This window comes from Hakea prostrata, chromosome 10 (genome assembly GCF_041222555.1).
Source record: "Hakea prostrata isolate BN-2017 chromosome 10, UWA_Hpros_2, whole genome shotgun sequence".
Lineage (NCBI taxonomy): Eukaryota > Viridiplantae > Streptophyta > Magnoliopsida > Proteales > Proteaceae > Hakea > Hakea prostrata.
The window spans coordinates 37,355,928-37,381,597 of NC_142609.1; the positions used below are offsets into that span (position 1 = coordinate 37,355,928).

The 25,670-nt window shown below is 36.8% G+C and overlaps 1 protein-coding gene and 1 pseudogene across 1 annotated transcript; both read left to right on the forward strand.

The window, feature by feature from the left end:
- Positions 1-42: 42 nt before the first annotated feature.
- LOC149002741 (peroxisomal membrane protein PMP22-like) lies at positions 43-15,053 on the forward strand. The gene is made up of 8 exons (XM_089137940.1): positions 43-428; positions 592-690; positions 12,284-12,385; positions 12,539-12,614; positions 12,944-13,014; positions 13,126-13,211; positions 13,299-13,396; positions 14,636-15,053. Exons 1-7 carry the CDS (start codon positions 357-359, stop codon positions 13,348-13,350), a joined length of 558 nt encoding a protein of 185 aa, XP_088994066.1. The 5' UTR covers positions 43-356; the 3' UTR covers positions 13,351-13,396; positions 14,636-15,053.
- An 8,923-nt stretch (positions 15,054-23,976) lies between these two features.
- Positions 23,977-25,431, forward strand: LOC149002742 (putative F-box protein At4g22030 pseudogene; annotated as a pseudogene).
- Positions 25,432-25,670: the final 239 nt, after the last annotated feature.

Below are 25,670 nucleotides of genomic sequence, written 5' to 3' on the forward strand. Positions count from 1 at the left end.
GCAAAATGAAGTAATTTTACATGAGTGCCCCTTAGGGGTCCGCAAGGGTTGCGCCTGCACAGCCATCAGCGCGCTCCGCCATTTTGCTTTGTCTGTTCTTCTGTTACAAGGACTCTGTGTAAGAATGGAACGTGAAATTCACTGTGATTGTAAAGACGCAAAAGATGAAAGCAAAAGGTCGAAGGAGACAGGAAGGAGACAGGAAGGACATAGTTCATCCTAAAAGATTCTGGACCATAGTTTTCCGAGAAGGTTAAGGGAAAGAACAAGTTCGATGTTCACATAACAGGGGAAGTGGAAGAAAATCACAGAGAGCTCTCTGGTTCCGAACTTGACAGAAGAAAAAAGAGTGGATTATGGGGGCACTAACCAAGAAGGGATGGCAACAGTACATGTTACAGCTCCATCATCATCCCTTGAGAACTAAGGTTCGGTTGTAAACTGAATTCCCCCCCCCCCCCCCCCCCCCAAAAAAAAAAAAAAAAACACTTCTCACAATTCTGAATTGCGATATTTGGGTTTGGAAACCAGTTGGGATCCAATTGTTTGTTTTCTCTTTCTTTGGTTGGTAAATTTTCTGCTTGATTGAAGGCGATTACTGCCGGTGTGTTGGCTGCAATCAGCGATTCAGTTTCTCAGAAGCTCTCTGGTATTCAGAAACTCCAGCTGAGACGCCTTCTTCTTAAAGTGGTAACATTTATTTATGTATTTTCCCTTTTTACTTACTTAACTCACATGCTATGAGTGTGGCTTCGATCAACTTTTGAATTTAGCAATTAGTCACTATTTGCAATATCATTACTTCATTAGAAATAATTGTGATTTCGTTCTCAATGGTGGTGCTACACTGTAAGTCGACGAGCCTAATTTGCTCTGTATTCTAACCACAAGATGGGCTTGGTCTGGCTTAAACGAAACAATTATGAACATGGTTTGAGATGATGGATTAAGTTTGAAGGAAAAAACCCCCCAAAGAAACACAGGGTTAGAAATTCTTTCTGGGAGAACAATCAAAATTTCTACAAATCACAGAAGAAAAAAGGGACCTTTGCAACAGAAGCTGGGGAAGCAAAATGAAAATAGAAGAAGAAAATGAAGGAAAAACTATACAATTAAGAACCAACCTCAGATATGCGGTTGAAGCAAAGGACCCATTAAGCTGATTAGGTAAACCGCAGAGAAGCAAACCAAGAACCTATTGTGGGGAGCATCAGAGCAAGTGTTTTGACGGGCTAGCATCTTTACCCCTGAAATGAATTCCCAAAATTGACATCTTGTCTAGCCCAATTACTATGATTTTGTTCCATCCAAATGTGATAAATGAAGCTCTAAGCGCAATCTCAAAGTTTATATCTAACATTTTTATACTAAGTTTCCAATCTTTTTATTAGGTACAAGGTCGATTTATTAAAGTAATAAACAAAGTACAGCTATATACAGCATCCACTATAGTCCATTAAACATCAGGACCATCCAACTTATATGACATGTAATCTAAACAATCTGTATCTAGCAATGCCAGCCACATACCTCTCAAATGATAGTCCAACATTGACTTAATACTACCTTTCTGTAGATGAGAAGAAACAGATATCAGAAGAATTACTGTTAAGTGTCCTCAAATTCATTCGAACAAAAACAAGGACGCGATGGGAAGGAAATATTTCTGGATTAAAAGAATTGTTGAGTAGAGAGTCGACACTCTTCCACACAATAAAGAGTAGTTCGAACAAAAACATGGAGGCAATGGGAAGGAAATATTTCCAGATTACAAGAATTGTTGAGTAGAGAGTCTTAGTCGAAACTCTTCCGCACAATAAAGATTAGTTCTTAAATTAAGTCAAGTCAAGAAACTGATTCAGACAAGGATCTCCCCTAATTCCAGATGGAAACTTGAGGAGAAGTGCCCAGATGTGGGAGTCTTCCACTCTACCAGATCCTCAGACCTCTAGGCCACTAATCCTCTCAAAAGCTGTGTGAGCCTCAATCATACTCAGAGCGAACACCTGACCTGTGCTTCATCTAGAAACAATGATAATGGGAGGTTTTTTTCCATCTTAAAAAGACAATGAATGAAATTTTTATACATAACCCCCATAGGGTGCTCAAACCAAAGAAAGGTGGGAGGGTCATCATATAATATAGATTTAATAATAAAAGCCACAAAATGTCTGTCTTTCAAAATCTTATGTCAAACTAGGATGCTTGTAGGGGACAAGAGACTATTCCAATAGTATCCTCCTTAAGGTATCTAGAGTATATCCAATCAGCCTATAAATTCCTATTCCTATATGCCATTTCCATATAAATTCAATATCCTTATGTATTCAATTTTTTAGTGTAGCACCACCAAATTCGTGTAAGATATGGGTGCTGACTGTGAAATCCCCTATGATCCTAACTCAGAAACCCGTATTGTAGGTCTGAGAACCGGAATGTGAGTAGAAGGTAGTTGTGGGCCATCCAGATATAAACCAATGAATTGGAACTTGAACCAGTGGAAGTGGATGGTGAAGATGAGGAATCTAGAGTTCTGCTAAAATTTGTAAGAGGATCTAATTCGAACGTTAGCGGATTTGGAAAGTGGATCAAGAGTTCATTGACGACACTTTTGGAAGGTCCCAAAGATCAGGTAAGACCCCCTTGGGTGTGAGCTAAGTGTTGAAGCGAAGCCACATAGCTCCCACCCTCCTGGACTAAGTTCCAGGGATTGGGTGTGGTTTGCCTAGGTGACTGGGTGACCTTTCTTGGTGCCTGCGAGTGAGAAAGGGTATTTGTGGTATTTTATGTTTCGGATCCCTATTTAAGATGTTTTTTGACCTAAAGTGTATTATTATACTACTTAGCCGTTAGAGAGCGTCAGTCCATGTCAGAGTGTTTGTTGTGAAGGAGAATGATACGAAGATCGTCCGATCATCTATAGAGTTATCCGTGTTCTAACCACGATTTCTATGGTTAGTTAAACTCCTCTGTTAGTATAGCCCATCTTTGTTTGATTTTTCGTTAAAAGGTAGAACCTTGTGAAGAGATCTATAATTATGGGGAACCTAAACCCTATTTTTATTTTGTTCTGGAGTGATTCTACAATCACCCTATTTTGTCAATTTCTTTATGGATAGATTTTAGAGAAGACCTAATTATGATTTGATAGATTATTGATTAAATTCGAGTTACTGAATGATTGTTGTAGTTAGATCTTGTTCTTAGGAGTTTTTACAATATTCTTTTCGTTCTAAAAGTTGTTTGGAACCCAAATTTGTAGCCGTCTGAGTGTCGAATCAGATGCTGTTTGTGCTTGGATAGAGGTCTCCTGGCAAGGATCTCCCCAAGCGACCCTTACTTGCACTGTTCAAGTGACCCTAACCTCAAGGTCGATTGATAGGGGTCTGCCAGGGCCACCCTTTGATGCAACCCTTCCCTTGCAGTTCTGGATTTTGTTTATACTTTCGATGTTGGACTTCTAGGGTTTATTGTAACATTGAACCAGCATTTAAATAGGATTATTTGGGGCGTGTTAAGTCGTCTTTTGATTTTATTGGAAGAAGTACAATCTACTTGCAAGTTGAGGACATTCATTTATATGTGTTTTATCTTTAAATTCAAAAATGATATCAAACTTGCATATTGACTTGTATGCTACTGTTTCCTTTTACATTCATGTAATATTTTGAAATTATAAAATCATGATTGTTTTGCTGGGTTATAAGTGTCATGGTTGAGTTGAAATAAAGATGGACTTGACTTGGGGTTGTGGTGCAACCACTGCCTTAGGAACCTTGGAATGAACATATAGCCTAGTTTTGCACTTCTAAGATGTATAGATGAATGTGGTTAGGCAACCCCATCATGTTATTACCCTATCGGATGCTAAGTGACCTATGGCAGCAATGTGGGGTGGTGAGCGTTCAAGATTGGTAACCAACTTGTGAGAGGACACAACCACATTGTATGGGCCATTTCTTGGTAGGGTTGCATATGCTACAATTGGGCTTATAGGCCCTCAAGACAGGTAACCAACGCATGAGAGGACATGAGAGCTTCCCCCCCATCATATGTGGATGAACAATAGGGTTAAGAGGAGGCGTAGTTTGAGTTGGTTGGAGCCATATGATACATTGACTTTAGATAAGGAAGGATATTGAACTGAGTGTATGATGCCACAGGTGAGGTATCTAAACCTAGAATGATATGATTAAGTAGATGACTTGCATTGGGCTAAGTATTTCCTTGACAAGATCCAATGCTCACGCCATTGGTAGTCGTGAGAGAGTGTGGCCCTAATCCCCAACCATGGTTGATGAGAGGACTGTTATCCTTATACCTTGGTCGTGATGTCCAGTTCTGTTAGAGCCGTTGGGGTCTGTGAGACTTCCCAGAGAAGGTTGGTGTTGTATCTTAAAGTGCGTCTACCTAAATAGAGACTTGCATTGGTTAGAGTACAGGAGCATTACCTTATTGCATTTCATACCATATCTTGTTATCATATACATGCTTGAACGGTGGACATATATATTTGAATTACTTGTTGAGTTCTTTGGAACTCATCCCTTGTGGAATTGTTGTTTTAGATTTTATTCTAGATTAAGATTCCTCGACGTTTCAAGATTACAAGTTGCCGACGACTAATGCGTACGACTTACCAAATTACGGGACTGACGACGTGCATGGTAACTCATGTGCATGTCTAACTGTGCATACCAAGATTAATCCTATGCTTATGAAGACATTGATTATCCAAGAAAATGAGACGTTTGAGTTTCACATTTACTATTTGATTAAGAATACTTACGTAGTCCTTAGGAGATTTGACTTCTTTCCTTTGCAGTTTACTTTCCATTTGAGGATTAACATTTATACCAGTTTTGATTTCGCTTCCACTTATTGTTTGAGATCCTTTGATTTATTCTTGATTACTTTATTACTTTAATAAAGGATTTTTTTGTTGATTCTTGCTCAATGATTAAAGTATTGTGTGGAATGGTATGCAATTAACGTGAAACTTGATCATGTGACTATGGATCACTCCCTTGGGTATTTGGGTAGATACATACCGACTGGGTGGGTGTAAGATTGACCTTCGCGGGTCACCATTTAAAAAAGGTTACCAAATCCATCTGTCTTTATCTCTCTATCTCTCTCAGAGTTAAATCCTATGCAGCCTTTTTTTTTTTTTCCCTCTTTATAAATGTCATACTTGTCACTACAGCGGGGTTATACATGTTGAGGATTCGAATAACATTTCTTATCTAAGTTCAACATATAACCCTAAAGTCTAAGATCACACTTAAAATCATTGCATACCCTGAGTCTCTACAACATACTACATTTAATGCCTAACTTCAGATTACCCAAATTAATGTCAAATAAACTTTGTCAAAGACAAGGACTTTAGAATTTATTGAAATATCTTTGCCCCTTGAACATTATTATCCATTTTACCATCCATTTCTTGGGAGATTGTACACCCTTTCCCTTGATATCTCTTACACAATTAGAGAATGGGCAGTCCACATGTAAATGCTTTGTAAAAATAGTCATTAATCATGGAATGAGCTCAAATAATTGCATCATGATGTAAAAACGTGAATGATAAATCTGAAATATAATACAATATTTGATCATAAATATAAGCTTGCGTGATACTTGAAATAATATTGAGGACACGTTAAAAGACAATATGAAAACCTTTTAGTTCTTGAAGTACATCATTTGATGAAATAAGTGTGGTCATCACTGTGAACTACCATTTGCATGTTTATCATAATTATCATGAATTTGGGGGGGGGGGGGGGGTGTTCTACTCCTGATTCTAGGCATCGTAACCTTGGGGAGGACCGATAAAACCGTGAGAAATAGATAGTCTACTCCATTTTCCAAGCATCTTGACCTTGAGGGGACTACTCTTATTGGTATACAAGGGATATCCTACTCCTGATTGTGGGGCATCATAACCCCAGGGAGGACTATTTCCAAATATACAATGTCTATCACACTATGCATGATCTGCTCCTAATTCCAGGTATTGTAACCCTAGGAAGGATAAGACAATAGTCTTTACACACCTCATCCAGTACCTAAGCCTCTTCTAGAAAGGGTTGGTAGTCACTTAGGTTCTTTATCATTTTGTTTCCATTATGCTCAAAGTCTTAAAATATGAATATATGCATACATTTTATTAAAAAAAGCATTCTCAGATGTAAAAATACAACAAATTTTGTGAAGCATAGATGATGGTACTTTGAGACATGAATAATCACAAAATATAATAAAACTCAATGATGTGATTATATCTTACTCACCTCAAGGTCAACAAAACCTGAAGGATTTCAAGGTTAGTGTCTTTCTTCTCCATGGTTGCAAGTTGCAACACCTACAAAGGCGTATACATTTTAATTTGAAGTCATTCATCTCGCTTGATCTATCAATTTGCTTTGGTATTTGTTCCCCAAGATTCTTTAATTTGACTTAGATTTTAGTTTTATTGATTCGATTTAGTCATTTTGGTCTTCATAGTCTAATTTAACTATCTTACCATTTAAATTAATATATTTGTCATTTCTACTAAAGCAACTACATATACCCTTAATTAACACTCTATACCGTAGGGTTTTATCAGAATTGCTCTAATAATTCATTACATATAATGGGATTTTGAACATGCATTGAAGCCTATTGATGTCCAATGAAGAGATCAAGTTTATATTTATTTCTATTCTTTCTTATACTTTTATTTTATTGGTTTAATTTTTCCTTCTCATGCTTCCTTTCTAGGATCCATTACATGAGTTTTTGATGTAAGCACGGAATTTTCCTTGGCCGAAACCCTAATTTGGGCCCAAGGCCCAACCAAAGTGGCCAAGGAGAGGCTGGCCAAAACCCCCTAGGTGTAATTTGGTCATTTTCCCCACCTATTTAGTTAACTATTTTTATTCCAGTAATTTTGTTTTATTTTTATAAGTCCATATCTGATCTTATTTCCTTGTTTGAGTCAGCTAAGTGAGTCCTAGTTAGAATTGGAGTACCACTAGGAATCTATTTTAAATTAAGATTCCTTTTGTTTAACTAGGTATTTTATTCATTAAAGGACTCCACTAGGAATCTATTTTAAATTAAGATTCCTTTTGGTTAACTAGTTACTTTCTTTATTCATGTGGATTATTTAATCGGTTGTAAGGGGGATCCTATTCTATAAAGGACTCCCCAGTTGAGTTAGTCTTTATTTCCTAATTTGAGTCAAGTCTTTCCCACTACTTGTAAGGCTCCACCCCTGCTCATTGTAAACTCACTCTGAAGTGAATACAAATCTGATTATTGAGGTAATTGAATCCTGGTCTTCTTCCATGGTTAGTTTTTGAGAGTATCTTCTTCATGTTCCAGCATCAATTCAACAATTCAGCAGCTTCCCCAAGTAAGTAGAGCATCCCCATCCCCTTCCCTTTCCTCCTCTCTCACTTGACACCATCCCCCACCCCTCCCCTCTCCCCTCTCCCAACCCTGCGACAGCCCTAAGAGTCCCTTCCCATCCTTGTGAAATACCCAGGCCCTTCTCCACCCTTGCAGCAACCCTATACCTCACCCCTACCCTCCCCTTGACCTTGCGGCACCCCTCCCCCTTCATTCTCCTATTCGGCCCCCTCCCCTCCCCCCCTTCTTGCGGCTGATCTGAAAACAGAAAAAGAAAAGTAAAAGAAAGAAAAGAGAGGAGAAAAAAAAAGAAAAAAAAGAAAAGAAGAGAAAAGAAAATAAAAGAAAGAAGGAAAGAAGAAAAAGATAGAAAGAGGGAAGAAGAGAGAAAGATCAAGAAAGAGTGCCTAAGAATTCTTCAAGAACCCTAGAAACCCTCCCATACCGATCATAGGCTTCCTTGATCACCCTAGTGTTAGATTAGGTGTCTCAAACCAACCCACAAAGATTTGTTACTCCTCTGATCCATCTCAAAACCATCCCAGAGAGATTTGTTAGTCCCCAACTATACCCAAACCCAACGCACACCAAATTTGCCCATCTCTAACTATCTCAAAGTATACCCATATAGATCCAAATTCACCCCATTCCTTTTCCTACCAACAATAGGTCATCCAGTACCTCTCAACAAAACCTTAAACCTAGCTGATATTTCTCTGTTAACCAAATTCTACAACCCATTAGATTTTGTTAACCCCTACCCTTACCTAAAACCCCATAACAATATTATCCATCCCATCTAGGTTTGATAATTACTTTTGTTAGAAAACAAGCTTTAAATAATCAAAACAGCAGCTGAACTTGAACAGAGAAAAGAGAGAAGAAGAAGAGAAGAGAGATGAAAAACCAGCAGAAGAGGTCTGTGATTATAGCTAAAGAGTTTAGAATCACAGAGCCCTTTTATTTATAGCTTCTAATGAATCTAATACAACTTGAGAGACAAGTAATTGTCCTCTAGGAAAAAAAGAAACAAAAAATTGCAGCTTTAGTTACTTTCTAGCTCCTAAAATATAAAGTTCTGAAAATAGAAACTACCACCAAAATAAAAACTATGCTTTCTAGAAACTCCCAAAATTTATGTAGTGAGACTCCTACATTAGAAATAGAAAGTAGAGTAGTATCGCTTGCAACAGATAGATTGAAAACTTGGTTTGAATAGAGCTTTCTTGAACAAATCAGCTTGCTGGTCAGTAGAGCTCGCAAAAGGAGTCGCGATAAACTTTTTCTTGATTGCATCACGCACAAAGGGACAGTCTACCTCTATATGCTTCGTCCTCTCATGAAACACTGGATTACTAGCAATGTCAATGGTTGCCTGATTATCACAAAACATTTTCATTGGGGCAGCAATTGGAATCCCATTTCCTCTAACAACAAACGAAGCCACATCAATTCAACAGCGGTGTGAGCCATAGCCTTATACTCAGCTTTAGCACTAGATTGGGCAATGGTGGGTTGTTTCTTACTCTTCCAAGTCACAAGATTTCCACCAAGAAAAGTACAATAACCTGTAGTTGAACGGCGATCAATGACGGATTCAGCCCAATCTGCATCAGAAAAGGCAACCAAGTCCATACTCCGATTTGGGTTATTTTAATTTTCTAGGCTCTTGTATGGGCTAGTAAGAAAACTAATGTAACAGATCCTAGAAAGGAAGCATGAGATTGGAAGAGTAATAGTTATGATAACCTGAGTTTTAACATGTAAATGGTAGTTCACAGTGATGACTGGACTTATTTGGTTAAACAATGTACTTCAAGAACTAAAATGTTTTCATATTGTCTTTTAACATGTCCTCAATATTATTTCAAGTATCATGCATGCTTATATATTTATGATCAAATGTTGTCATACATTTCAGATTTATCATTCATCTTTTTGCAACGTGATGTGATTATATTCTTATGACTAAGCTAGTTGAGCTCTTTCTGTGATTAGTGGAATATTTTTATAGAGCGTTTATATGTGGATTGCCCTCGTTCTGATTGTGTTAGAGATATCAAGGGAAAGGATGTACAATTACCCAAGTAATGGATGGTAAAATGGGGTCTGAACACTTCGTTAATAATGCTCAAGGGGCAGGGATGTTTGGATAAATTCTTAAGACCTTGTGTTTGATGCAGTTTGCTTGATGTTAATTTGTGGTATCTGAAGTTAGACACTAAATGTAGTACTTTATGGAGACTTAGGGTATGAAATACATTTTAAATGTGATCTTAGACTTTATGGTTATATGTTGAACTTAGATAACAAATGTTATTCGAATAGAAATGCCTCGACATGTATTTCTCTTGCTGTAGTGACAAAAATGACATTCAAAGAAGAAAAAAATTATTCCGCTGCATAGGATATAATTGAATTACAGTATAGCTATACAATGCAGACAACAAGCACCACCTGAAGAATTTCCAAATGGACCCAGAAAGACTAATGAATCTACTGCCCCAAAAAACAAGCTTGGCAACATCTTTCACTTCTTTCCTGTAATAGCTACAGGAATAGGATGATGGTCGCTTTCTTTAGGTGGAGAAACTCTATAGTAGGGAGAGTTTTGATGGGCACCTCTGCAAACTATGTAGCTGTCCAAGGAATGTGATTCTTGAACCAAACCACTTAATGCCAAGGTACAATTCCAGCTCTAACCTGATGCCATGCTGAATCTGAGGGAAACATCAAGAATAAGTTAAGGAATGATGCCCACTGAAACTCCTATATCTGTTTGATGTAATAATTATTTCCATCATTCATCAGTAAGGTGGTAATTTTTAGTTCTTTCTTCACATGTTGCTATGAAGAAATTGGTTCTGAATAGTAAGTTGGAACCTGTAGAAAGAATCTCTTGGTTAATTGAATCCCTGGAGTTTTAAGTTGTAAATCATTATTTTCACTCTTACATGATGATGTGCGCTTGATGTTTTGACCACTGGATATCTGAGCATTTGTGACTATTAAAGTGATTGATATTGCCACTAGGGATGAACCACTCAAATGAGGGACTGGATAAATGGGAGTGGAAGTAAAAATAATGCTCTCTCCAGCTTGATTTTATAGACTGAAGATTTGTTTGTCCATCCTCTACCATAAGTCCATACGTGGATATCTATCTACCCTTCAACATATTAGTAACCATCTGTGCAATTCCATTATCATTTTGTATCTCAGACCTTTCCAGCTATGGTCACTATTACCCATAGACAACCAGAGTAGCTGATAAGGTGCTTACTGAAACTCTTAAATTAGTTGCAAATAGGTTAAATCCACTGAAAGAATTATTAGATGGAAAGTTTTTTGTCCTCTTCATGTAATGAACCTGGTATCTTAGTGAACTTCTCATATATTCCTTTTGTACCTTACTGTTTTTGAATTGGCATTCTTGAACATAGCTTAATGCGTTGGTATAACTTTCTCTATTTGAAAATGTTAAAACAAACACCTCGAAATAGCGAATCGAAAAAGAAACAAAAACAAATACACTCGGAGATTTAACAGGTTCACACACCGATGTGGTATGCTACGTCCATAAGCGAAGAAGAAGAGTTTTTACACTATGTAGGAGAAGAACAGAAGGAGATCTCACAACCAATCGCCAAGAATGGCATTACAAGAACTCTCACCCAAAACCCTAATTGAAAATCCCAAATCTCTTAATAGTGTGGTAGGCGAACTTAAGATACATAAATAGTGGGTCGACCCATAGGGTCGGGTTCTACTATACCGCGGGGGCTTTGTCCCCGCACCCCTTCCACAAATCTTTGCAAATGGGTCATTCGAGTTGCCCACCAAAATATGTTAGTGCAACTCCATCTTCCAAATCGGGTACAAGAATACCAATAAAAAACATAACAGAAACAACAAGCATTTTTTGGAGAATGAAAAGATAAAGACCATGCTTGCGAGGTCATGAAGATAGGAATGAAAAAGAAGCAAACTGTCAAAAAATAAGATTTCCCTTAAGGAGATGGTGAAGCTCATGCTTATACTGCCAAGCTTAAAGGCCTCATCTGGTAGACTTACTCTTTCCGTTCCTAGTTGGAATAAAGTTCTCAGTGAACATCCAAAGAAACCACCTGCCTCGACTTTTTGGATGACTTAGAGTGTGCTGTTGACTCTTTTTGCCTTGCTGTTCAAAGATTTTGGATCAGGAAAGAACATCACCAAATGATGTTATTTACATTCTTTTTGCATTTCTTGGTTAGGCACTGGGTGGTGGTAAATGCCATATTTTCCTGTATCAGCTGTTATATTTGATACTTTTGACTCTGCCTATGTATTTCTATATTGACTAGAGTAACCTCCCAGGTTAGTTTACATCGTTATGTTTATAAGAAGAATTCATCATAGGTCTTCCTTCCTGCCACCAAAAGTTTGTTGGGGCTATGCTGCCAATTTCATAGATGTTTGTCATTTTATTCCCATGATGTCAAGTGAGGCAGGTAATATTCTAGCTTAGTCTGGCTACTTGAAAATTAGAAAGCTTTGGCTGAACTAAGTAAGCTTAAACTGTATTAATATTGTTTGAGGCACAAGCTAATTACCAGTGGAAGCCTTCCAGCTCCTTCGAGAAAAAAAAAGAAGAAAATACTGGTTGGATTTTTTCCCTTCTCAGATTGATAAAGATGGTCTCTTTTGACTATATTGAGATACATGATGCCTATAAGCAAAAGTGCAAGCAATACTGCTATAGATAGAGTAGTAACTCACTAAGGTGATTTCATTTAGAATGTGGTTACGAACATGCAAAGTAGTATTATTATGCATCTATAGATCTAAAATTATAATTATTTTTTATATGTCCTAATTCCTAATATGTTGCTTTCAGTTGTTTGGATTTGCTTATGGAGGGCCTTTTGGGCACTTCCTGCATAAACTGCTGGATAAAATTTTCAAGGGGAAGAAGGACACAAAAACAGTTGCCAAGAAGGTGTTTCAGTGAACCCTTATACCACGTTTTGGTACATTTTATCAGTAAAATGAATTTGGTTAATTGTCCATGAGCTTGGATCTTAAATTTTAGGTACTATTGCCCTTTTAGTCAGTGAAATGCTTCTGAAATGTTTAGTTATATTCTTTTCAGGTGTTGCTGGAACAATTGACATCTTCCCCTTGGAACAACATAGCTTTCATGCTATACTTTGGGTTGGTTGTTGAGGGTAAGCCCATTCAAGCTATTATCCTAGAGTTCGAAAAAAAGTGAAAGGCGCAGGGGGGGGGGGGATTAGTTGCCTAATCAACTGAAAATCTGTTCTTAAATGTACTTAAAATATAGCAAATCTTGGTTGGAGCTTAACAGACCTAGAATTTCCATCCATAGCCAAACCCTTAGGACACAAACACCTGTGTGTAGTATGTGTGAAGAAGTTCACTAATTTTATTGTGTTCTGTATTAGTTGATTTTGGTTTTCTTCTAATCATTTGGCAGATATAATTGCCACTGGAAAATGTTCAATGTTATTATACTTATTTAAGTCTTCACATGCAGGTAGAACCTGGAATCAGGTTAGGAGTAAAATCAAGAAGGATTATCCTTCTGTGCAGTTAACATCATGGATGGTATCTATGCCAGCTTCTCTGTCTTACAAATGCTAATTTGTGGTAACCTAATAATATATGGAAACAGGGAGCTCTGAATGAATTTAAATATCTTGAGTTGATAATGTACAGTTTTGGCCAATTGTGGGCTGGATAAATCACCAATATATGCCTCTGCAGTTTCGTGTCATCTTTCACAGCTTTGTCGCATGCTGCTGGTATCAGCTCTACTTGGACTGTGTGGTATTTCTTTACTATTACTGTGTTCCTAGTTCCATGTTTTTGGCTGATTTTCCATTGATCAGGGGAATATTTCTGAATCTACGGGCAAGATCTGTAATGCCAGCTAAGGAATAGGTAGATTTTGAGAGGAAAGAGACCCAACACATGAAGTTGTGGAAAGGTGATTGTCTACATCGACTATTCCTTATATATTTGGCAACCTAGGCTTTTCTTAGGAGTGATATATCAATGTTGGCTTTTCTTCAAGATTGACTACTTCATGGTTGCTTTTATATGCTTATAATTGTTATCTAGCATTGCTCATTGGTGTCAATACAACTCAGCATTATCTCAACTAAATGGGGTCAGCTGCTTGGTCCTATCAAGACTAAGGAAGAATGAAAATGATTTTTTTTTCTTTTTTTTTGAAAAAAGAAGAAGAAACAATGAAATAGCAAAAGTGAAAAATGGAAGATGGAGCATCATGATAAGAGGGAAATCAGAAAAATCCCAGCTACATGGTGCTGACAACATGGATCATTGCGTCCTCCAATTAGCTTTAATTAAGGTCATACTTAGGTTTGAGCCTCAAGCCTTGTGTCATTCTTCACAACCTCACTCATGGTCATTTTAGGCCTGCCTCTAGTTTCTTTTAGCTCATTGGGGTTAATATTCTGTTCAAATACTCAATAATCAGAAGGAAATATCCATTATGTTATTTATCTTAAGTGTTGTTGGAAAGCTTATTAAGAGTACTGTACTATCTAATGGCATGGAAATCATCTCATTGTAGTGACAAAAGGGTCAGAAAATCCATCTGAAACTGGGTTCCAGAAGGTTAAGAGCGAAATCTGTTATAGCTTGGAAGATCAGTAACTTCCTGTTCAAGGTTTCTATGATGAAGAACTTCATGATCATGAAATTTTGATTGATTTCAAGGTCATTTTACTGTCTTAGACCTGATTATCTGTATCCAGATGTATGCAGCTTTACCCCCTTTCTACAAGGCTGTTCCAGACTTGCTAAAGTAATAGACAGGACTGCAATCACTACCCTATGCAGTAAGAGAGACCACAGAGAGAGAGAGTTATGCCCGCAGAGTGGAAGTTGCGAGATCTTCATGTTAGGAGCCTAAAGTACAATTACTGTTACACTATTTGCTGGTTCTGTGTTTCACTTTCGCTTGCATGATAAATAACCAAACTTCATATTTCAGAATTTATACCCAAAAAATTGTGAACCTTTAAAGGAACAAGAAAAGTCCTGTTATGAATAACAAATAAATAATACTCTCTGTTTTTCCTGTTATCGGAGCTATATTCTAATTCTGTTTCATGTTATTCATATTCCTTCTTTTGTGTCCTAACTCTTCATGCTGCTATCTTGGTATCTTATAGTATGAACTCTTCTTTGTTTGCAGAATAGTGCGACCAAACACCACTGAAGGTTCGCATGTGAATCCAACTTCCTGTAATGGTAATAGACTAGACCTACCACATAAGCGGTACTTTCCCAGATCATGATTAAATTTTATTTTGGAGTAAAACCATCCAACAATGGTGACAATATGCTCAGTGTTTCGACACCATTTCAGTGTTGAAGGAACTGATGAATTACAAACTTAATCTTGTTGTGGGAGAATTGATCCTCTTTGTGGGCTCTCCTAGCTTGTGTATCTAGCCAATCCAATTTTAATTTGTTGGCATAAATCTCTTGAATGAAATTGTTGTGATGAAGTTCATATAAATAAAAGTTCGGTGTTTTAAAGTACAATAAGAACATAGGACCTTCCTGTTCTTGGAGCATCTAATCATTTCAGATCTGACTTAGAATTAAGTTGGCTACCAAGAATGGATTTGAATTTCCTCTACTTTGGTGCACGGTGTGTCGAACTTTTTCCTCTCACAGTCCACCTGATATAAACCAATGCAGCCTCAGGTGGGCTGTGAGGGAAAAAGTTGAATGCACTATGCATATGATACGGGTGTAAAGGATTTGGATGCACTGGGAATCTATTTTCTTGTCTTGTCAGTTGACAAACCCTGTTTGCGTTTATAGTATACAGAAATGAAGGGGATTAAAAAGGCAAGAATGTACAATCCGGTAAGCTGAGGAGGTTTTGTAAATATGTTAAAAACTTATTAATGTTATTTTATATAAATATCTGTTTTAATCGTGTCTTTTATCCATGGTTTTATTTAGTCCCACATCGGGTTGAGAGGATTTGATTATATGGTTTATATATAGTAAGGGCCCATGTATTATTAATTTGGGCAACACGAACCGAGTCTGAATTCTGTTGTGACCCTACCATGATTATATAGATATATATAAATCTATATGACTTGGGACTTGGGTCGTGGGTTTTGATCCGGAAGGCCTATTTTGTCATGGGCCCTATTCTGGAGAGCCCACTGCTGGGTGAATACGTGGAGATGCCATTAGAGAGGCAATCTCCTGCAGGGAGGTCAGCTGGATAAGTACCTTCCTGAAGAGAGTTGAGTTGAAAGGTACTCTCACAAAAAGAGGTGACCTTACCCTTTCACCCATAGCTGTTGGGGCTCTATATAAACTCATTTTTGTATTCATTTTGGACACTGAATTTCCTCCTCCTCTTTCTTTCTCTCTCTCTCCCTGTCGTTGTTCTGTCAAGCAGTGAACATTACCTGATACACCTAAGTAATCTTTCTGGGGTGTAATCTTAAGGGTTGGATTGACTGATCTTGGGGTGAAGACACTGTAGAACCCGTATTGTACAAATTGGGTGTCTAAATACCTTAAAAAAAGTATCTTTGGTACGTTTCAACTCGTAAGAAGAATTGTAAGATCAAGTGTATTTACAGATTCTTTAACAACGTTTTAACGGGAAGTTATATATTTTCCTGATTAAAAAATAAAAGGAAAGAAAATTACAAATTCATTGTTCTCGAATATACGTATGAAGATTTCTACCAAGAAAAGAAAAAATAAATTTACGTACGAAGATTAAAATTTTGCAAAATTCTAATGAATCTTATCAGAATAAAAGATCCAAATACATTCAGATCCAATCCAACAAATGGATTTCATGTCTTTGAGATAGTTGCATATAATTAGAAAACTTTCCAAAAAGTATCCAAATCGAGCAAAGGACATTATTATAGAGATTTTTTTAATGGACTACTTTCTACGCCTTTTCTCTTTTGGGTTTTTATGTTTGTGAGATTTTTCTTTAATGATCACAAAAATAAGCGAATAGGAAGACTCGAAAGGGACGGAGGTTTTAACTTTTAACCCAAAATCTCTTTAGTCTTACTTTCTCTACATAAGAGGTTGCTACGTTTGTGCTAAAAGCACATGCAAATATTGTGAGAGTTTAATAAGTTTTCCAAGGGAGGGGTCTATTGTTTGGATGGACCTACAAGCGCAACACTACAATTTTTAGATCACGTATTATATGTAAATGGTAAGTCTGAATGAAAATGTAATATTGCTCTATTTGATGATTCAGGGAGAGATCATTCTCTCTCGATCTTTTTTCTTAATGAAAAGTTTTCACCTCAAGGCAACACAAGGTTGTTGTGGAGCAAAAGAAAAAAGATCTACATATGTACATTAAAATTGAATCATTTAAAACCAACACCTTTTAGTGAAGAGGTTGTGGGTTTGGCTCATACTGATAGCTAGGGGTGTAAACAGACCGGATTCGGATCGGATAGTGGTATATCCATATCCGCATCCTATCGGTTCTCGGACGGATTCTGTCAGATTCGGATGATAATCGGATAATTATTTTCTAAGTAGATTCTTTTAAATGGGTACGAATATAGATTGAATATAAGTTTTCGACTACTTGATTACATCATTACCTTTTTATTTGTGAGGGCTAGGTTTGAAATTTAAAAATTTAGCAACTTTGGTAGCTATTTTAGTAGAAAATATAGAAAAATAGTTGCATATCATAGGTAAAACTTATAAAAATAAGAATAATAAATCTAAATAAGCAACTTAATCGGATAATTTTATCGGACGAATAATAATCGGTAAGAAAGGGGTATACCATATCCCATCCTACTAATAATCAGACGGATTTGGATACCCCTAAACGGATGCGGATGCGAATTCAGAAGCAAATTTCGGTTATCCATTTACACCCCTAAGTGATAGCATATGTAATATTCCCATCCTCAATATATAAAAAACACCATGTATACCAAAAAAAATTTCATCTGAGACCAAAAGAAAGGTCTAACAAAATTGGTAGCTTTATGTAGGGAGGTGGGAATTATTATATACTATAGGGAGAGATGAACCTATGACCTCTTCACGAGGAGGTGTTCGTCATTAGTGACTAGCAACATAGATGATATAAAAGTAATTTCATCATGCATATGGTACAAGAGAAACATTTTCACCACAAACATTAATTCAAAAATCAGATAATGCCTTTGATATCTCTGAGTTCCCTTCACCGCCTCTCCATATTCCCTCTTTGATTAATGACTCACTTTGCTCTCTCTTCAACCCTACGTCCTCTTCTCTCAACCCTATCCTCGATAAAAAGTATCCTTCCTATTTTACCCCTTCCTAGTTGTTCCACCGTGGGCCCTTCTCCCCTTCGGCCCAACCTTACTGGCCCAAGCCCCTCTCCTCACTCTTTGCTCCATGGTCCTATTCTAATAAACCCTTTGGCCCATTCTTCCAATCCCCTCACTTTCTCTCTCACGCCTCATCCTCGGACACCCCTGCCTTATCTTCAGCCATAAATTTGAACCCCTCTGAGCGCACTATTGTGTCTCCTACCCCCCTCCAAACACCCGAGCTTGACAATGCAAGATGTAGAAGAAGTAACCATATTAAAGGGCACAACCCTTACAGGAACGACGAGCGCAAGGCTTCAAAGAAAAAGAAGAAAAAATCCGCAAAATAGTGTTCTTTTAGTCTCTGTCTAGCCCTTCTCCTTTGGCTATGTTGTAGTTGCTATGTCTTTTCGCTTTAGCTTCGCCATTTCTCGCTCGTTGTATGTTCGATTTTTCGTCTTTAATGGATTATTTATTCATAAAAAAAATTCAGATAATGACTAATCAGCATTAGAATCTTTACCGCTTAGAACCAGCCACAATATAAAAAAAAAAAAACCTAATTTTTGAAGCCCTAATTTTACCTCTCCAAGTGAGTGCTTAATGAGTTATAAGATTCAGCCACCAGTCATTTATGAATCTGAGAGCATTAATTGGATTTATCGTAGTCCTTTGATTGGAATATATCACATGGCTGAATCTTATGACACACTAGGCACTTTGATATCTTTCTGGACACTGAATATATCACATGGCTGAATCAATTAGGAGAACTCTTTCAAAAGGAGAATCCAAAATCATCTTTTGAACTTTGATATTGGATTCATTTTGGTTATTTTAGTCATTCGGCATGATAATTTTTTTTTGTTTTCTAATTTTCCATTTTGAAATTCATATTTTTGTTGAGCATTTCAGATTTTCCATGTTAATTAGTTAATGTCCGACTTGCTGAACCAGTAAAAAATAAGAGCCGGTCCAGAGAAATAAACCCAATTCACTGACCCAAATTATCTGACACAAATCAGAATTGAAATCGTCCAAATCCGTCCTTCAACATGACTTGAATCGTTCAGAATTGGAAGAAACGGAATCTTAAGAAAGTTCTTCGTCTTCGTCTCAATAGTCTCAACCCAATAATAAATGGTTGTTCAAAGTAATTCAGGTTGAATTCACTCACAGAATCAAGGTAACCAAACAGTTTTTCAAACAGATTCACTTTCAGAATCAGGTAACCAAATAGTTTTTCAGACCTATTTACTTTCAAAATCAGGTAACCAAATGGTTTTTTCAGACAGATTAACTTAACAGAATCAAGGTAGCCAAACAATTTTTTTTTATGAATATGATTCTACAAAACCTAATTCCACAGACTCATGATTCCCTACAAATATGATTCTGAAGAGGATTCCAGAAAATTGCGGAACCAAACACTACCTAAGATTACCCATTCCAAAGATTTCAGGTCAACACCTTAATATTAATAAGTTAGGGAAGTTAGGTCCAATTCTTTCTTTTTTGTTTTTGGCAACCAACTCAGGTCCAAATCAAACCACTTAAAAGACGGGTTCTACGCTTCCACCTCATCCTCTCTCTCTCTCTCAGGAATTTTATATTGATTATACGTGTCCATGTGTCACATCAAAGAGTTGAGGTTGAAATAAAATATTTTTGAGTTTTTTACATGAGCCCCTCCATTTCAATTGAAAACTCAACGCACCCCCTTCAAAATTGAAACCTTATAAAGTCCCCCTCTCCAAATTTAACACCGTCAAGTTTCTTTTTTTATTTTCAAATTTGCTTTTACAATTTTTCCCTCACTTTATAAAATTTTTTGAAATTCTATATAATACTTGTAAGAATTTTTTACATGAGCCCTCTTCATTTCCATTAGAAATATGACGCACCCCCTCCAAAATCAAAACCTTACAAGACACCTTTACACTTCGCACCATTAGTGAAGGTAGCAGTAACTGATTAAAGTCAAATTAATTTGTTTATATGACCACATCAGCCATAGAGTGACAAAATGATTATGCAAGAGATTTTTTAATTTGAGAAAAATTTCAGTCATATAATTTGGGGTAATATGGTGACATCAAAATATTGTTTAGGATTCTAAAATTAATATTAAAAATATATTTATGATTTTATATAAATTTATAATTGTGTGTGAAGTATGAACAAGTAAAATCATATCACGGCTAAAAGAAAACAGATCGTGTGAAGTGTGGACGAGGCTTTGTAAGATTTTGATTTTGGGGAGGTGTTGAATGTTTCCAATTGAAATGGAGGGGGCTTGTAAAAACTTTTTAGGATTTTAAATAAATCTATTCAATAAGGTAAAATTGTCAAATTAAAGTTAAAACTAACGAAAACCTAACGGTGTCAAATATGGAGGGGGCTTTGTAAGATTTCAATTTTTGAGGGGGGGTGCACTGAGTTTCCAATGGAAACGGAGGGGTCTCATATAAAAAATTCAATATTTTTTATTCAAAATCTAATATCAGTCCTTTGGTGTGAGTTGTGGACGTGAGTCACTCATCCATTAAGAAATGAATTTCTTATCAGAAATGGCATGATACCTCACTCTCAATCTTCAATTCAAAAGTGCTCTAGACCATGTTAGAACTATAATGTGTGAAGGACAATCGTATAAAACAAATGAAGTAAAATAATAAGTTTGAGAACTTATCTGTTTCAAACATGAATAACTTCCTTGTCGAAAGCTTAGTTACGCATGTCTATCTAGTGATACACAAACAAAATTGGGGGAGCTGAGACATGTCGGTGGTGGACGGTCCTATTTTAGATATTTAAACACCTCAAATAGTGCATACAGGTTATTAGTGTGTTTTCACCTCAAGATCAATCAACCCTTTTATCGCATATGGTGCACTTCTTAATTGATGGCGTAAGGGATCCAAAAGCTACATTCATCAATCAGTTTTGATGATATAGTTTAAAGAAATAAAAAAAACGAAGTTTTTCAAACAATTTTTGGTGTACGAATAAATAATCATTCCTACATTTATATAGGAAAGTAATAGATACCACCAAAGGTTGTATCCAAAAAACACATCTTTTTCTTTAAGGTTTGTTTGTTAGCCACTAAACCAGTCCACCAAAAGAGATACCTATTGGCTATTTAGGTGTTTTAGGAAAAGACCCTATCTCTAGCAAACTGAATTTTTTGACTTCACAAATATAACTGCGAAAGTTATGATAATCCTTCAAAAAATTCAAAAAATTTCATGAAAACAAACATTGAACTTGTGAACATGTTAGATACAATAGGGCACATCATTATCGGTGTCTTTCGAACTTGAACCTACACTAGGTCTAATGAACCTCATTATGACTTTGCAAGGATTTTAGATGGAGTCAGATGATCTGGCTACAAGTTACATGCTATAGGAGCATGGGTGAGACTCTACAAGTGTTTAGCACAAGACTAGTTCACTCAACTGTTAAGTAAATGCTGATTGGGTAAGAATTTAGAGTCGTCGGTTGGTTTGTTTTCTCTTCAAGGTTTAGACTGTGAATTGAGAAAGGGTGTATAGGGCATCTGGTTTTGAATACAAAGTTAGATTTGATTTTAAATCCAAGCATTATATATGAATTTTGTGGTAATTACATTTGCGTAATTTTATGTAATATGCACGTTAGACACATATACAATATTCACAAGTTCGATTTTTGAATTTTATTTTATCCATCGATTTTTTATACAGTTGAAAATAGTGAACATGGTATTAATATTTTTCTCAATAAGTTGTATCAGGGCCAGGTTAAGTTTGATTCTAAATCCAAGCACTGTAAAAATATAGTTTCATTCTCATGGATTTTTGTTTGCACTTGCGAGGATATCGTTCGCATAGGCATTGGCTTTTAATACCTGTCTACCAGAATATCCAATGACTAGGTTGTTAGTTCAGGATACTTTATAAAATTTTAAATTATATTTCCACCCACATAGATTCTAAATTTACAAAATAAATTCAAATTAGAAGAAACGCTAGAAAGGGCAAAGAAGAAAGAAGTGGAGGTTTGCTATGATTTTTGAAGCATAAACTTCTTTTTTGAGATAATTACTGTTGTCCCTTATATTATACTTAATCAATATGGATCCTGCTCTTTATGTAATTATTGTTGCCCCCTTAGTTTTAACAATGTTAATAAACCATTACAGTTTAATGTTTAATGTTTATTTTATCCTTCTGAAATTGGAAAGTCAAAACACAATACTATGCTTATAAATAAAAAAATAAAAAAAACCATATCAAGTACCAATTTTAGAGTTGTATTCTTATTATTTTGAATTCTGAAAAAAGACTACCTAAATTATTCTTTTCCCCTACGAAAAAAGCACTTCCTAATATTAATAACACCAAATTAGATAGTAAAAAAGTGAAAACCTAATGGAAGTAGGAACATCTTAAAATTGGAAAGTAATAACAAAAATTGAAAAAGTAATACAAAATTGCAACTAAATATAAAAAAGCCAAAAACTAGGGTGCTACCAAATTAGTTTTTGAAAATTTGGAATAGAATAAAATCTTGGAATTATTTTGAAAATTTTTAAATAAATAAAAGTTGCCATGACATCACTTAACTAACGGAGTTTAATGGTAGGGGGAAAATATAATTACAGGTACTGTCTAAGGTTGGATTAGTAATTTTAAAAAGTATAGAGAATAAAATAGTAATTAAGTTATATTACATGGGACGGCAATAATTATCCTTTATTTTATTCCCTGCTTCATATGAGATGAATGAGCTGGATAAAGGTTTCTTGCATGAAAAATAAAGGGTAGAAAGGTAAGATTAAAATGAAAAATGTTCAATATTGGATAATCAACCTATTATACTTGCTAATTCTATCTGTTGCCCCTAGATTTGCTTTCCAAAACCAAGTGAAGTGAGTAAAAGATGTAGCGGAAGCATTATCGCAAAATTTATTTGCCCCATCATGCTTGATGCAGTAATTAAACTTCTAGAATTTCATAATATTACATGGAAACTACAAAAGTTTTTGAAATCAATTCATTGTGATTTGAAGATTGTGAGGATTTCATCCCCTCAAGGAAGTTGGTTCTAGAGGCAAGCATGGAAAACCTCAGTGTATTGTTTGATTTCAACTTGAGCTAGAAAGTACAGAGTCTAGATGGATTGACGAAGAAGAAAAAGATCAATCGACTAAAGGTGGAGACAAGGAAAGCAAAGTTGTTTGGCTAGGGTTTAGCTGATGAAGAAGATGGTATACCTATCAGAGATGGAAGAGAGGGTTTAGGGTTTAACTCGATCTGAAAGTCCATTTTTCCCAAATTTTGGCATCTCTTGTAAATTTATTTTCAATCAAGGGTGTTCGATTGCAAATTAGGAAAAACGTTAAAACTATATTCATTTAAACTGTTGGATATTTTTATAAACGGGTGTTGCAACCTAGGGCTTCTATCGATGATATCCGCGTAGATAAGAACAAAAGTCCCATTCTCATAGTGAAGAAGTTTTAGTACGCCTGTGGATATAGGCATAACCGAATCATGTAAGTTATTATCTATGTGATTTTGTGGTAATTACCTTACATAATTTAATGTAATACACACAGCCATCCCTCATAAATACTATTGTAATCTCAATACCATCAACGGATATTTCCAGCACTGCCTAAGGCAATACCTTTATGCATGATTAATCAGAAAAGCAACCGGAAAGAATAATCATATATTGAAGCTTTACTAAGTTAACAAAATAAACTCTACCCCGACGAGAAAAAAAAAAGTTAACAAAATAAACCAACTTTAATACCATGAAGAAAACCACTAGCTTTGGAGAACCAGTCAAAGAATATGAACCGGTCCAGTGAAACAAGCCGAATCTGCTGACCCAAATTATCCGATACGAATCAGTATACATGATTCCAAGTCCTTCCCTCGACATGATTTTTTTTCTTGGTAGAAACCCTCAACAGTCAACATGACTTGAAGCGTTCAGAAATCAGAAGTGGGAGAAACGAAATCTCAAGTTTGCCCATTCCGTCCAATGATTTCAGGTCAACACGTTAATAATAAGTTAAGGAAGAATTCAAAGTTCAAACTTCAAACCACTTGAGACGGGTTCCACCTCCTTCTCTCTCTCCTGTTCATCTTCTCAATATAAAGAGTGATATTGGAGATCGATCAACTCCAAATCTCAACCTCACTCTCAATCTTCGATTCAAAAACGATCCAAACCCAAATCTAGAATCCACAAAAACAACAATCGGAAGCTTACTTATATACAACTGAGTAAATCATCAGCAGCACTGCTAATATGGCAGCACTTCAAGCATCAGGCTTCACAGGGTGTTCATCGTTGTTTTCAGAATCTTCTAAGCGATGTCTAAGCGTCAGGACTAAAGCGACACTCCAGGCCCCAAAACTCCAACCAAATAGAACTTTAGTTCCAAGGTTTCCTGCAAGGGACTTGATTGAGGAATTGAACTTGAGAACCAGATTCAATGACACAACCACAAGAGAATTTGATGAAAACACCCCAAATTCCAAGGTAGTAGCAGAACTTTATGCGGTAATGGAGGCAGCTGCAGGCAGAGCAGAGATGCACACAAGCGTTGGAGAGCAGCGGGATAACTGGAACCACCTCTTCCTCACATCTGTTAATGCCATCACCCTCACTGCTGCTACCATGGTTGGCCTGGCAGCCACCACCTGCGGCACAGGAGAACCTCTTCTGGCTCTCAAGCTCTCTTCTACTCTCTTATATTCAGCAGCCACGGGGATGCTGGTGGTGATGAGCAAGATCCAGCCCTCCCAACTAGCCGAAGAGCAGAGAAATGCTGCGAGGCTTTTCAAGCAGCTCCAGAGGGAAATCCAAACAACCCTTGCAATTGGGTCTCCCACAGCAAGGGATGTGAAGGATGCCATGGACAAGGTCTTGGCTCTTGATAGGGCCTACCCTCTTCCCTTGCTTGGAGCAATGCTTGACAAGTTCCCAGAGACAGTAGAGCCCGCAAATTGGTGGCCACAACAACCAGAACAGAAAGAACTCGGTGTTGCTGGTAATAGTAGAAAAAGGAAGGGAAGCAATGGATGGAATGCAACGCTAGAAAAGGAAATGAGACAGATAGTTGAGGTGGTGAAGAGGAAAGACACAGAAGAGTATATGAGGCTGAGCAAGTTGGCATTGAAAGTTAACAAGACACTAGCCATTTCTGGGCCTGTACTCACGGGCATTGCAGCTCTGGGGTCTGCTCTTGTAGGATCAGCTCCCCAGCATCAATGGCCATGGGCAGCGTTTCTGGGAGTCACTGCAGGAGCCCTTGCAGCCATAGTGAACACAGTGGAGCATGGTGGGCAAGTAGGGATGGTATTTGAGATGTACAGGAACAATGCTGGTTTCTTTCGGTTGATGGAAGAGTCCATCATGTCCACCTTGAAGGAAAAGGATGTAGATAAGAGAGACAATGGGGAGTTGTTTGAAAAGAAGGTGTCTTTACAACTGGGAAGGAGCTTGTCTGAGCTCAGGGATCTTGCAGCTTCTTCTTCTTCTTCTTCGAGAAGAGATGAAGAGAGCATAGAAGAATTTGCTAGCAAGCTTTTCTAATTTTTCCTGTAGATTATCCATACACCATGTGCAGCATAAATCTTGTAAAAATTGATTCACGGACACTGTAGACAAGAGCTTCATACAAAAGACAACTCAAAGAGGAAAATTAATTGTTCGGAAATAGTTTTTTGGGTAGAAATTCTTGGAAATATACCCACTTGTTCCTCCCAACCGTTGGATAAACGTATAGAAACACATTGATAATAAAAAATCAGATTGCAGCAGCAGATAATTGCATTCTTGGTCATCATCATTGTAAGGGAGATAAGTGTTAAAATCTGTAGTACATTT

Bases quoted from the DNA above. Each gene is read 5' to 3' on its own strand.
- LOC149002741 (XM_089137940.1), top strand. From the start codon at position 357: ATGGGGGCACTAACCAAGAAGGGATGGCAACAGTACATGTTACAGCTC. The intron at 429-591 runs GTTCGGTTGTAA...GCTTGATTGAAG, and splicing joins ATCATCCCTTGAGAACTAAG to GCGATTACTGCCGGTGTGTT. The intron at 12,386-12,538 runs GTGTTTCAGTGA...TATTCTTTTCAG, and splicing joins CAAAAACAGTTGCCAAGAAG to GTGTTGCTGGAACAATTGAC.